Here is a 14,265-nt window from a genome sequence, read left to right on the forward strand (position 1 = left end):
CACAACACACAGCATGCCTGGAGTACGCCTCACTTTCAGCATTTCAAATTTGCCGGATGATAACCTCAGTGTCTGAGTTCACAGCTCTGATCCCACCCACTTGTGGTCTGACTCATGTTGCAGTCACCGTGCTGCCTGGATATTGGTACGTGAGGAGGGAGGGAGGGAGGAGAGGAGAGGAGAGGAGGCAGCCGCTGCTCGCAGCACACGCTTCTGCCTTCACAAAGTGAGCCACGCACACCGGGGGAAAGTTGGAGGCAGCGCAGACACCGAGGGCTCCCACCTGCTCAGGAGCTGTGAGAAAGCAGTGCCTTTCCCAGGTAAAGTTTTTGCCTTACTTTTTTCTTGTTTGTTACGCTGGTTAATCACTTTCTAGGTGAGATCTCAGAGGGGTTGGTGGGTCCTCACTGAGGTTGGGGTGTGCTAAGCACCCTAAAATAGACCACCCGGGTCAGAGCAAGAGGGCACTGCTCATCAGACCATTGGGCCATCATTATCCTGCTGTGCATGGAGCAGAGGCCAGTTTGGGGACTTCTGCTGGCTGTTGCTGCTGGGGACTGCCAGATCCAAGAACATCAGGGTGGAAGGGAGGACACAGGTGGAGCATGTCCAGGGCACAGAGGCAGAGCCCTGCCCTGCCTAGACATCTATAGGTATGAAGCGTCTCTGCTCAAGCAGCCTCCCCATGAGGTTTGCTGCTAACCCAACTTCTTGGACCAAGCTGACCGAGCCCTTTCTCCTCACCGCAGCCCTCTGCACCCTGGCATCTGCTTGGTGGGCATCTGCTGGAGCAGGGGTTGCCCTGTCCAGGGTCATGGTTGGCATTGTGGCACAGGGTACCCCAAGGCTGAGTCCCCCCAAGCTGAGCTGTAGCACTGGCCCAGGATGGGTGCAGAGTCCCTCAGCCAGAACAGGCTTTGGCAGGAGGCTGATGCCTGGAACTTCTGGGGGGAACTCATGCAGCTTCAAGCACGCCCACAAGCCTACCATCACTGTTTTCATTTTCACCTTTCCTAAGAACTCTCTGCAGAGCAAACTTTCAAAATGCTGACTGCTCTGCTGGTTTCTGCATACCTCTTCAGGTTTCCTGCTTTCAGGGGTCCCAAACTCTCTCCTACCCACAGAGCTCTTTTCCTCCTGGGGAGCATGATGGGTTGTGTCCTGCCTCCCCCAGCCCCTCTGCTCACACCAGAAACAGTAACCGCTGTGTATCAGTCAGGACTTAGGCTGGGATGAGGCAGGGAGAGCACCAGGGTCTGGAGGAGACCAAGGCACAGGGACAAAAATGTCTGGGGATGCAACCAGGCAGGACCCCAGTGTCCCTCCCACAGCTCCAGCAGTGCGGAGAGGTTGCAAAGGGACTTAGCAAGAATGAGACTGTAACTGTCTGTGCATCTATAAATGGCAGGGTGAGCTGTGTCTACCCACCCGAACAAGGGCACAGGGCACCTTGGATGGGTGAGCACCCACAAGCAGCACACCCAACAGCCCTGCCCCAGGGAGCGGAGGGGAGACAAGCGATTGCAAGGAAGAGATGGAAACAATTGAGCAAGAGCTCCAGCAATGGGGCTCACTGAGCACAGGGTCAGAGGCGTGCTGGGGGATGCTATAGGGTGCAGCTCTGCATGGGAGGCATGGGGAGAAGCACAGCCCATCCAGAAGGGCTGCTCATAAGCTAGAAACAATCCCACAACTTCACCAAAGCCCGCCGCAGACAGCAGGGCAAGCTAGTTTCTGCACCACTCTCACGTTTGTCCACTCTCACATTGCCTTCAAGCCCCAGCTCCGACAAATTTGGTCTTGTCCTGTTGTGAGTCAGGCTTATGGCTCTGGCAGAGGTTCAAAACAGCTCTTTGCGAGGGGCCCTCCAGCTCCCAGCTCTGCCTGCTCCCCACCATCAAACCTCAAACATTCTCTTTCAGACCAGAAGAAATCCCCACCCTCCTCCCCATCTCACAGCCTTGGCTGAAGTACTTCTCACAGCATGCCCAGATGTTTAATTTCTGGAAGCACTCGAACATAATTTTAGAAAAAGCTGTGATCTGCTGCAGGCTCTGCAGGGCCAGGGAATTTGCTTTGCTCCTAAGTGACTTCTGCCAGCACTTTGCTTGGAAAGAAGCTAACCCAGGAGACAGAGTGACATTTCAGGTCTGCCTGAGAGCGGAGCTTTTCTGTCCCCAGGACAGAGCTAAAATGTTTCATGTGGAGCTTCTCCCAAGCCCCCAACCATCACTGTCAGTGCCCTTTCGGGTAGTGGGAAACGCTTCCCAAAGACAGGCTGCCACATTTAGGTGCTCACTGAGTGCTCCTTTCTGCCTAATAGCTAGGCTTTTAACAGATTTTAAACAAAGCTATTATGCCAGAAGTAGGAACACATGAATGGAAAGCAGCAAATGTATTACCTATGCTGCTAGAGTGGTCACTGCATCCTATTAGTCTTGCTACAAAAGTGCAAAAAATGCTGGAATAAATGATGCTGAAGGAAACGATGCTGAAAGATGAGGAGGAGGAATAAAAGGGTAAAATGCAACAGCAATTTCCCATGGATAAATCACAGCCCCCTTAGGAAAGGATGCTGAAAGATGGGGAGGAGGAATAAAAGGGTAAAATGCAACAGCAATTTCCCATGGATAAATCACAGCCCCCTTCCCAGAGGAGATAATTGCCATTTTAAGTGGCAACACAGTGAATCAAATGCAACATGGGCTACAACAGAGCATAAAATATTTACTCAGGCAGGAGAAATCAGGAATTACTATTAGAATTGTAAGGAGGCTAATGGGAGACAATAATACATTACAATGGAGGGACCATTATTGTTCCAGAAAAGGCTATTAATAGAGTTCCTTAAAAATCAGCCTAGAGATAAATTTTATTTAATGGTTTTCATTAGCGATCTTGGCTCAGGAAACAGGAGTTTCTCTAAGAAAATGTGCTGGTGAGGAACTTGGGAGAAGTTTGGAACTGGACAAGGGACTAAGAACCAGAGGATCTGAAGATCAACAGAAACACAACAGGCTGGCACGAGTTTATATGCTTAGGGACTAACAGCAAAAACTGCTACTCTAAGCAGCTGAAAACACCATAAGAAAAATATCTGACTTTTAGGGAACCTTGAGATGACTGCAGCAAAACAAATGCAAGCTGACAAGTCTTCACAGCAGAGATAGTGTCCATCCGAGCACCAGTGCCGCTGGAAAAGGGGCAAGCAGAATGACCCAGAAGCGACGCCCTACCCTGGCCCCTCACTGCCAGGAGGGTGATTTTGAACCAGGAACAGGTCTAGGCTGTGATAATGAGGATAATCAGGTAAACGTAAAAGCTGCCTGGTGAGACAGGGCTGGAAGGGTATAATTTATTCAGGCTATTGCTAGAAAGGCTGCCATGGGAAACAGCGGCTCTGCTCGTACATCAAGGAAGAAATGAACTTGCTCTGCCAAAATGCAACAGGAGCAGAGGACGCAGGACCTGGTATTAAAGGTAGCTGTGAGTTGACCTGGGCAGAAATGCAGGGACGGATGTGGAGTCCCAGAGGGCCGATGCTCCAGGAGAGAACCCCAAGCTGGGTGCATTGCCCTGGGGACTGTGCTCTGATGGCAGCAGGCTGACCCCACAGCCCGCCAGTCTGCTTTTCCTGCAAAGCCGTGTCCGGAGGCTGCAATCACTCAGAGGAATGTTTCCATGAGATAATTTGGCCGAGGGACTCGGGAGTGTCTCTCACACACCCACCACAGTTAGGGTTGCAACATCCAAACTGGCAGGCAGCAGGTCCCGCTCTGTCCCATGGAGAAACAAAGTCCCAAGGGTTTGCAGGCAGCTGAGCCTGTGTGCAGGGAGGATGCCCATGCCTGGGCTTTGAAAGCAGCTGAGAGCCCAGCTCCACCTGGGCTCCTCTGCGAGGACGGGGACACCTCTGTTGTTCAGGGACACCTGCTCCTTCCTTCCACAACTGAGCCCAGTTGTGCCATATCTTGCTTGGAATTACTTTCTACTCCCTGCCTGAGGGGGGCGGGGGGGAAAGTACCCATTTCTTGCCCTGAGATAATTAGAAAAATCAATAGGAAACAAAACTACTCCTGGCGAGGCCTGCAGTGCAGGGCTGTACCAGAGGCTGCCTGCACCGTGGTGGGTGCCAGGCGTGCCGATGCGCCCAGAGCTGGGATGCGCCCAGAGCTGGGACACAGCAGCAGAGCCCAAGCAGAGCCCACGTGAGCTGCAAGAGCTGGTGGCAGGAGCAGGTTGTTGATGTGTGGTGAAGCAGCCACGTAGGAGGCTGCGATCCACCCACCGCGTTTTCTAAGTGTGCTACACCCCCTATAATTTATCCTGCCATTTCCACATGTTGGGAGCAATGAAAAAACATCCCTTTCACTTGGAAATACCCTTCTCTGAGAACAACCTGTTCTCGTCATTGCTGTCAGCAGGCAGGCAGCGCTCAGCTTGTTCCACGCTCCTTTTGTGCGCGAACAAAGAGCTTTCCATGGCAAGAGCCTGCGCTGCAGCAGGAGGTGAGGAACCGCTCTGTGCACTGCTGCTGCAGCTGAAAGCATCACATCCCTCTCCTGACAGCCTTAATCCCAGCACCCAAATTCAGAGGACCCCCTCTCTCTGGCAAGGAGTTTGCTCTGCTCAGTAGAAGGCTTCCCACAGGCCAGTTCATCACATGTCATTCACTCTCAATTCCTTTACAAGCAGCAGGGCTGCAGGTATCCTCTCTAATCTCACCTGTCCAGTCCCCATCTCTCCGCCATATGGCTCCTGGCAATCAGCAGTTACTTACTCATGCAGTCTCCCCAGTATATTCCCTCCCTTGGCCCCCATGCCTTTAACCTTGAATCGAAGACATAAATCATCTGAAGAGTATTTCAGCCTGCTCCACATTGTTATCTTGTTCTTGCAGGGTGAATTTAACTTTAAAAATCTTACCTCTGTCTGCTACCAAGGCTGGACTTCTTCCTTTCCTGGAGTTTGCTCTGCTTCCTCCATCTCTGCAGCCTGTTGCACCCTGCAGAAAATCAGCTCTACCTTCCTGCACAAGCCTGGGCACCACCAAGGAGGGCTTCAGTGCTGCTCCGCGGGTTGTGGAGAGCCTGGGGACCTGGGTCCTGCACCACCCATGGGGACCGGTGCAGCTCTTCCCCCCCAGCACATCGGGGGACAATGGGAAGACCCATCACCTCACCTGGGAAAGGCATGGGGGTGGGGGGGTGGACCACATATGTGGCACATGCAGCTCCATGGGGGTCCCAGCACAGGCAGCTGGGCTCCTCAGCCTGCTCCCAGCCCCCTCCCTCTCTCATCCCTGCAGTGCCTCAGTTTCCTTTTAGGTGTCTTCCTGACATGGGTGCTGCTTGCAACCACAAAGGAACTGAGGCCCCTTTGAATCTAATAGCTGCATGGTCCCAGAGCACCGTAATCAGCAGCTAAAAGCTCTTTTGGAGGTTAGAAGGGTTTGATGTGTTGTTTCTGCCCTTGCAGAACACACATTTTTGTCATTTACATCCAGACAGAAAATAGTCCTAAAAAGTAAGTCCACAAAGGATGTTCTTCACTCCGCGTCCCTGTCCCACAGCAGGAGTAACTCCTTCCAAACTCTCCCTGAAAAACAAACTTCCACACTGCCCTTCAGCTGCTAAGAATGGGACTGATGAAGCTGTCAGAGCCCTTTCCAGCCACCTTCTCCCCAGGACATTTCACCACTGACAGATGCATTCCTCTTTCCTCCCAGGGCCCTGAGCTGAGCACAGATTTTCTCTGCAGGCCACAGGAACCAGCGTGATTGCTTCCAGTAGTGACCAACACAAGGCATGGGTTGCTGCAAAGTGCAGATACAAAGGCAAAGTTTAACGAGACAGAGCCACAGCCAAGCTTCAGAAATTATGTAGTGGTGACTAATTTTGCTAGATTGCATAAGAAAAGCACCCTGATTTCTCAGGAAAACTCTTTCATCATATCCTTCCACTTTTATCATTTTTATCGTAAGCGTGTACAAACTTAGTGCCTTCAAAATCCCTGCCCATCTCTCAAGGTCCCTACGTTACATGGGCACTCCTGAGCCTGGGGGAGGCCAGCTGACAGGAACACATGAGCCTGGCTGCCAAGGGACTTCCAAATTCAGGTTTAAGTGGGCTGGAGTATCCAGGGAGGTACAGATGCCCTGTTTCTGGAGGGGTTAGAGGGGCAGCTCAAAGGACCTTTGCCCACTGCAGCTCTCGGTTGGTGTTTTCTTTGCAGGTTGGTCTTGGGAGGTGTGGAAGCTCCATCCCTGCTGAAGCATAGCTGACTGCTGTCACCAACCAAATATGCAGAGCATGTAAGACCCTGCAGGACCTGACCCCATGGTGGCTCAGAGGAGAGGCAAAGGCAGGAGGGGAAAAGGGAGCAGCTGAGACCCGCCGGCAGCTGCCATGGGGAATCAGCTCCAGCACTGAGCTCCCAGGTGGGGCCAACAGACACCAGTGAGTCACAAGGCCGCATCTTTCCCTAGACCGTGTCATTCCAAGCATACAAAGCTGAACACATGAAGTGATTCTGCAATGTTCTCCAAGGTCACTGTAGGCCCAAGGTCACTTTGGAAGGGGCTCTAGGGCTGCCTGGTAAAGGGTCACTCCAAGTAGCTTTGAAACCAGTGAGAGCAGGACTGCTCCATCCATGTGACTGCGCTATGGATCCATGTTACAACCATACAAGCTCTGAAAAAAGGATGGATTTGCCCCTACAGCTGCTGGTTGGGTCCTGCCTCGCCATCCTCATCGTGATCACTCTCTGTGGTAACATCATCGTCTGCCTGGCTGTCACCCTTGACCGCCGGCTCCGCAGCTTGACGAACTGCATCATCGTCTCCTTGGCCATCACCGACCTGCTGCTGGGCCTCCTGGTGCTGCCATTCTCTGCCTTCTATGAACTCACCAAAGAGTGGCCCTTTGGCAGCATTTTGTGCAATATCTACACCAGCCTGGACGTCATGCTGTGCACAGCTTCCATCCTCAACCTCTTCATGATCAGCCTGGACCGCTACTTTGCCGTCACCACCCCACTCCGCTACAGCCAGCTAGTCACTCACTCCCGGGTGGCTGTGGGCTTAGTTGTTATTTGGACCGTTTCACTGATGGTCTCCTTCCTACCTATCCACCTGGGCTGGAACACCAATGGGACAGCAGTCCAAAACACAATCCCTAACTGCAACAAGGAGTGCACGCTAGAGGTGAACCCTGTGTACGGGCTAGTGGACGCCTTGCTCACTTTCTACATCCCTTTGGTCATCATGTGCATCACCTACTACCAGATATTTAAGATAGCAAGGGAGCAAGCCAAGAGGATAAACCACACATGGTGCTGCAGCAAGACCCCCATGCCACCCATGGTGAAAGAGCACAAAGCCACCGTGACGCTGGCGGTGGTGTTGGGAGCATTCATTGTGTGCTGGTTCCCCTATTTCACAGTGTTCACTTACCGGGGGATGTGGGGGGACAGCAGTGTGAAAGGCACACCCATGTCCATCGTCCTCTGGCTGGGTTATGCCAACTCAGCCCTGAACCCCATCCTCTATGGAACACTCAACAGGGATTTCCGGGTGGCATACCAGCACTTGCTTCACTGCTGGAGGACTGGGGACCCCAGGAGCTCCCACCAGCCCCCTGTCCAGAAGGCCCAGTCCAGAGGCAGGAGCTGCAGGCAGGACCAGGGCGGGCAGGAGGGTAAACCCCTGAAACTGGAAACAAGAAATGGGAAGGGGAACTTGCTGACCGACAGAGCCCTCGAGAGGTAAGAGCTTTCTTACACACGGGGCTTTGATGGTAGGTCCATCCCCAGAGGGGGAGGCAGAGTTGGGGACACCACCGTGTCCATGACCTTTTAAGCAACGAGCCGATGCCCCGGGAGGAGATCCTTGGCCAGGCAACTCTTGCTCTTTGCAGCCACTCAGAAATGCATCACCACCAGGAGGGACCCAGCTCGCGTCCCCCCATGCTGGGAGCGCAGGTCCAGCTACTCCAGCTTCACATATGGCTGGCCACCCCTGCAATTGCCACCCACTCACAGGGAACACAAAATGTCCCTGGCTTTTCTGGCTAATGAGGACAGTTTTGCCATTCAGAATTTGCTGTACAGCATGGCATGCAGCCATTAGCTGGGGCTGCTCCCCAAAACCAGCCATGTCCTGCTCTCCCATGGCAGGTAGCCAGCAAAGCCTGGGTACACAGCAGAGATGCAGGGGGCTTGGGAAAGGTGACCACCAGGCACAGGAAAGGCAACAGGGTGTTAACCCTGGAGCACAGAGTTAGGTCACCCACAGTGAGTCCCTGCAGGAGCCAAGATCTGGGTCCCCAGTCCCCTGAAGATCAGCTCAGCAGTTTCCCTTCCCAGCTAAGCCACACACCCTCAGCATTTTGGCTGTCAGCTTGCGTCAGCAATGAATTCAGCCAACAGCAAGTTCCCTTCCCATCTCTGGAAAGGAGCAAAAATAGCCAAAATTAGGTTGGCAAATGTTTTTAGAAATACAAATATCCATGTAAAGTTAGAGCCAAAAATTCCCTCTGCATCACCCCAAGCATGTCATGGGGGTCAGGCACCTTGGAGGGTTGCAGGTGCAGTGAGGGAGCAGGATGGATGCAAGGCAGGTGAGCTCTGTGCCAGGCTGTGGCACCAGTCCTGCCCCTGGGCATCCACATCCCTGAAGGGCTGGGCCACTCACCCACAGCCTTGCTCAGAGGCGTTCACCCACCTGAGCATAAGGAGAATAGAGAAGCACACTATCTGCCACCGTGCAAACTGCTGTTCCCAAGACTTTAATCTAACTTCTAGGCAGTGCCTGATAAGCAGCCCAGAAACTTTCCATCCATAGATAAGGAGTCCTTTGACTCCCTGTTCCCAGCGTGCCAGCAAAGAAGCCGCACTCATGCTCTCCTGTGGCACCTGCCCTTGATTCTGTCCCAGAAACACGATCTCAAGCCACCACACCATAGGGAGGTAAACCCAAGGGCAGAGCTATCCAAAAGGCTCAGCCAGCATCGTGCCTCCCCCGGGGCTCAGGTGTGATTTTATGCAAGGCAGAGGGGCAGCTTGGGGCAGGGGAGTCTGCCCCCAGAGACACAGAGGGATGGATGAGTGCAAGCAAATACAAGAACACAGCTCCCGGGGCTGCCTTTTCAGTTTCCGAAGAACTAATAGAGTGCAAAGGTATAGCATTTGGTAAACGTAGTTGCAGTTTGTATATAAAAACATGGAGAGCATGCGCCTGGTGTGGTAGAGATGCTTCTACAAACTTACAGAGACAAAGAAAGAGCTGTGCTGTTTACTCACACAAAAGTGCAGCTCCTGGGAAAACCAGTAGCTCATGCACTGGGGCTCTGCATGCCGGCCGGGGAGAGCTGGCAAAGGGGAACAGGCAGGCAGGGCTTCCCTACGCAGCCGAGAGAGAGAGAAGAAAACCATCAATGACTTCTCAGATTGCCATTTTACCAGAAAGAGAAAATAATGAGACAGTAGGAAAGAAAAGGGGAAGAAAAATAGGTTTCTGTTCCCCAGGCAGAGGTCAGGGTCACTGACCTGGATTTCCCCCTCCCAGCTTTCCCACATAGATAGGGTTCTTCCCCTGGGAGAACAGCAGAGTGCAATAGGAGTTGCATCCAAAGTCCACGCTGGGGTCAACGGCAGCCAGGGGACCTCCATCTTCAACCTCTCAGCATGTGGGTGCCCAGTGTCAGTGGGGCTTGGCAAAAGCCCCAACACAATTACCCTGCACGTGGCTCCAGACTGTGCTCACCCCTGCGGGGTAAAGCTCCCCCACTGCTAAAATCAACCCCCAATGAGTCTCCCATCTGGATTTGCTTCCAAGAGTGCAGGAAGTTAGAGGGAAGAGGGCAAGCGGCAGCCGGTGTCACAACAGCACAAATACACGAGACATGGGAACTGTGGGGAAGCAAGAGAGGAAGATTCAAGCACGGGGATGTTTCTTGACCTTTCTAAATCCAGAGATCTCCTTCCCATCCTACAAAGCACCACAGCTGTGGTTGCTGCTTGCCATCAGATAAGAGTTGCTTGAGCGCCAACTGATCGGTTAACGCTTTTACTTTCTCTGTTTCGCTTAGCCTGCTCGCTTGCACAAGTAGTATGTACCAAGGATCGCATGGGGCCCCTTCCAACCCTTTTTTCCACAGTCAGATATATAAGCATCTGCTGTTGTCAGATAATATGGATCAACTAATACCACACCAAACAGGTGGGCACAGGATTTACCTGTACACCAAAAGCCTGGCAGCCAGTTTCACCCCAAGCACGAACCAAGCTGGTTCCTCTCCCCTATTTCCTTCTGCGTAGTCTCTCCAGTCATCTGCCCCAGCCACATTAACAGAAAAAGACCAACACTAATCATTCCACAAACTCACAACTCCCCAGATAAAAAGGGCCAGAGCTCAGAAAAGCTCTTCTCAGAGCAGCTCCATAGGATCATTCAGGGGAAGGAGCAACCAGCAGTATTTTGAATTGTTGCCCTTAATAACAATATTCTTTCCAGTTATGACACATAAAGAAAAGACCATCAAACAAGAGTGGGAATACTGAAAAACTGCGGCTGGTCTCAGGGGTGTCAGTCAGCTCTGCTTTGGAAATCAAAAGGCCATGGGAACACTGCAGCTATTAAAGGGCTGAAGGCATTTCCATGGCTGAGGACTAGGTAGGGTAGAAAGCACAAGGCCAAGAAGGGATGCAAGGGAAGACAGTGGCTTCTGCCTCCCCATCAGGCACCAGAAAGGCAAGGCAATTCACTTGACAGAAAACCAGTAAAGGAGAGCACTACTTGTACGCACAACACCTGATGGACTTCAGGAACCTGCTTTACTGCAGAGGGACAGGACTCAAGAGGAGCGTGCCGAGCAGCAGGCATGGCTGTAGGTTGTCATACCAGTCCTTGAGGTTCAGAGAAATGAAAAGCCTGAGAGAAGGAGCATTTAGCACTAACGGGGAGGTATCAGGCAGAAAACTCCAGAGCTGAGCCAGTGGCTCTGGATCACTCTCTTGCGCACATCAGCCGTGCTCAGGGCAGCTTGGGGCAAGACCGTGACCACAGTATATGGGCAGAGAGAAGCCAGTTCCCATAGGAAAGGGTCCCTGTCCCAGTCACAATGTGCCTGTCCCACCCTGCTGGCCTCAGGGGGCAGACATCAGGCAGGCAGTACCTGGTGCTCCACAGAGCAAAGCCAGGCTTACCCAGGCTGGCACTGACCAACTGATCTTTTTCTCTCTTTTCTTTCTGTCTTCCTGTGCCACTTAACCCTTTGCAGCGCCAGAGCTTTCCCGTGAGTCTCAGCCAGCCCACTGCCCTGGGAGCCACAACTCCCAGCCTTCAACTCCTGGCTGTCCTCTTCCAGAAGCTTGTGAGGTTGAAAGGACAACACTTACTTTTCCTCAGGGAGAAACTTAACAGCAGAGGCAAGGGCTGCAGGGTGAGTATGGGGCTGGGGTTGCTGGGTGCAAATGAAGGGAAGGGGCAGCTCTGCCTGATGTGGCACCTGCTGTATTTTTCCTGGTCCAGCTATCCCACCCTGATGGTACTTGGTGCAGAGGGCGATACCATCAGAGGTGCATCCTCACTCCTCTCTCCAGCACCTGCCCTGGAAGATGCCTGCATCCTGCCTGTCCCTCCACACACTGCAGAGGCAGCTGTGTTCAGACCATGGATTTTCAGCGTGCTTCATTTTCATGCAAGCCTACATCAGCACCACATAAATTGCCAGCAGCTTTTTCAGGGCTGCTGGGGTGAGGGGCTGGTGCTGCACCAGGCATTGCCGCTCTCTCCCAGTAGTGCTGGGCTGGAGGGCATGGCTGCTGTGCATGGGAATGCCTCTTGGCTCCAGAGAGCCACTTTGTGCAGCCCTTCTCAGGAAGAGCCAGACAAGGTCACCCTGACCTCCACAGGCTCTCCCTCCAATGCTGCACGCCGATAACCTGGGCTCTCCCATATTGACTGTGCCCTGGAGAGGAAAATACAGTCACCCACGTGCTGGAAGCTAGGTACACTTGTCCCTGCTGTTCACTGAGCACTGCTAACCTTAACCAAGGTCACGGAGAGCCTGTGCACACGTGCAGCTGGGGCTGCTGCAGGAGAGCCCAGGGCCCCCCACCCTGGGTCACAGTACCAGCCTGCACCTCTCAGAAGGACTCCCCGTGAATCACCCTGGAAATGCCATTGCCTGTCAGGAGGCGAAACAGAAGCTTGGAAAGCAAGGTGGCAGGAGTAGGGCAGGACAGCGAAGTCCCCACGACCCCAGTCAGGCCCCACTGGGCTGCAAGTCCCCCAAGATAAGCGACATACCAAGGCCCAAGCATCGCTCAGCAGGGAGGTTGCAGTGCGCAGGCTGCTTCCTGGGGGAGCACTGCCATGGGGGCATCACCACAGCCCCCAGCACTGCCCCATGAAAGGGAACAGCATGAAACCCAGAGCCTGTAGGGCACAACAGCTCACAGTGAACCACCCCAGGGCAGACATGGTGCTCACCCTCAGCAGTGCAGGTGCAAGGCAGAGTCATCTCTGCTGCCGTCATTGCCCCACAGCAGGGGCGGAAGGGACACCAATTGCAGCTCTTCTGCTTCATCCTTTCCTGCTCTGTGTTGCACATATGTTCTGAAACACATTTAGTTTCCATGAGGTAAAGGCAAAACATCAGCCATCCCCTGAGAGCCTGCTAATCTAATCAGCAGAATAAAGCAAAGTCAGTCTGCGGGAGAGGTTTGCAGGAGATCTGAGGTTCTGGTGTGGTCACAGATTTCCTCTCTGCACCGTGGAGGTGGAAACAGGAAATGTCACTTCACATGGGGCACCCGCCTGAAAGTCCCCAACCCACATGCAGTGACAGAGAGAGGGGCCATGTGAGAAGAAGCATCTAGAAGCAGAGCACCAGTAGCCTCAGGACACCTTTTATCAACCTATTTGCAGAGGTGACAACCCCGCCACGGCTGGCTGGCCCAAGCAGATGGGAAGAACAGGCAGAGAAAGCCACAAAGCAAAGCGATGCTACTCAGAGGGATGTCAGATGATGGGTCCTGGGCTGACGTGAGCCTGCTCAGCTCTCTCCAAATGTCAGCACTCAGCATAAACCATGCTCTGCTGAGAGCATCCTCAGCATCACACCACAGTCCCTCTCAGGCACAGCAGGTGCTTAATGCTGCATCCCTTACACTGGGGAGCAAGAAAAGGGGGTGGAGAAGGGAGCCACCTGCACTCTGCAAAGCTGTTGAACCCCCTCTCTGTCCTGCAGGATCCCTGCTCTGGAACGTGGCATTTGCTCCATCCCCAAGCACTGCTGGAGAGGCCTTTGCCTGACCAAGTTTCTTCCCAGGAGGATGGTGTGTTTGAAGAGCCCACGGAGGAGCTGCAGAGGAGCCTCTCCCCTGCCCCGTTGGGGCCGTGACGCCTCCAGAGTTGAAGACCACACCAGTGGGCAGTGGTGCCTGAGGAGCTGGGTTGGGAGCCAGTATGTGCCCCCAGCAGGGCTGGGATGGGGGTGCCCTCCCCAGGCCCAGGGCAGTGGGTCAGGCTGAGGGGGCACAGGGCAGGGGGAAAAAGGGGCTATGGTCAAGGTCTTGTGCCTGACAAACCAGCCTAGGATGGAGAAGGGGAACACAGGCACTACTCTCCCTGGTACCCTGTCCAAAAAATGTATCTACCCTTCAGGTGCAAGGATCCTGGCAGAGGCGGGGGTGATGTGGCAGGAGGGCTGGGCATGGTGGATGTTGGCAGCCAGGAGTGCCAGATGTCCATGCACAGAACACCCAGTCCTCCAGCATCCGTGCCAGGGCAAGACTGCCTCCCACATTGGGAAGGTTTTGGTGTTAACAGGACAGTCCATGCTCTCTGTGTCTGCTTCACACTCCCCAGCCCCACTGCAAGAAAGGGAAAGCCCCTGCAGCCTGGCTGGGCCATGAGGAGACACTAAGTAGCTGGGGTTTGTCCCCAGACTCTGCCCTCCCCGGGCAGCACAACACTAAGACTACCAAACAGGATGTTTCTGCACCGAGCCTGTGCAGAAGTCATCAGTGGTATAAAAATTTATTTAATACAGAGGGAAAATTAGATGGTTGATTTATTCAGGCATGCTCTGTCCTGGGAGAAGCCTCCCCGTTCCCCTATACCCTGCTGTCCCAGAGCCAGGACACACACAGCACAAGCCCCCAGGACACTAGTTGCAGCCACCCTGGGCAGGGCTGACACACACACCCCCCACACACATCCCCCCAAAGAGCACCTTGCCCTGTGGGACCAGCTGGATG

General features: G+C 53.6%; 1 protein-coding gene across 1 annotated transcript; it reads left to right on the top strand.

Moving 5' to 3' along the window:
• Positions 1–246: 246 nt before the first annotated feature.
• Positions 247–14,056, top strand: HRH2 (histamine receptor H2). The gene is made up of 4 exons (XM_009970692.3): positions 247–320; positions 6,235–7,764; positions 11,280–11,441; positions 13,254–14,056. The coding sequence occupies exons 2-3, from the start codon at positions 6,665–6,667 to the stop codon at positions 11,296–11,298; spliced, it is 1,119 nt and encodes a 372-aa protein (XP_009968994.3). The 5' UTR covers positions 247–320; positions 6,235–6,664; the 3' UTR covers positions 11,299–11,441; positions 13,254–14,056.
• Positions 14,057–14,265: the final 209 nt, after the last annotated feature.

Source organism: Tyto alba, unplaced genomic scaffold (assembly GCF_018691265.1).
Source record: "Tyto alba isolate M040663 unplaced genomic scaffold, T.alba_DEE_v4.0 Super-Scaffold_17, whole genome shotgun sequence".
In the NCBI taxonomy this organism is placed as follows: domain Eukaryota; kingdom Metazoa; phylum Chordata; class Aves; order Strigiformes; family Tytonidae; genus Tyto; species Tyto alba.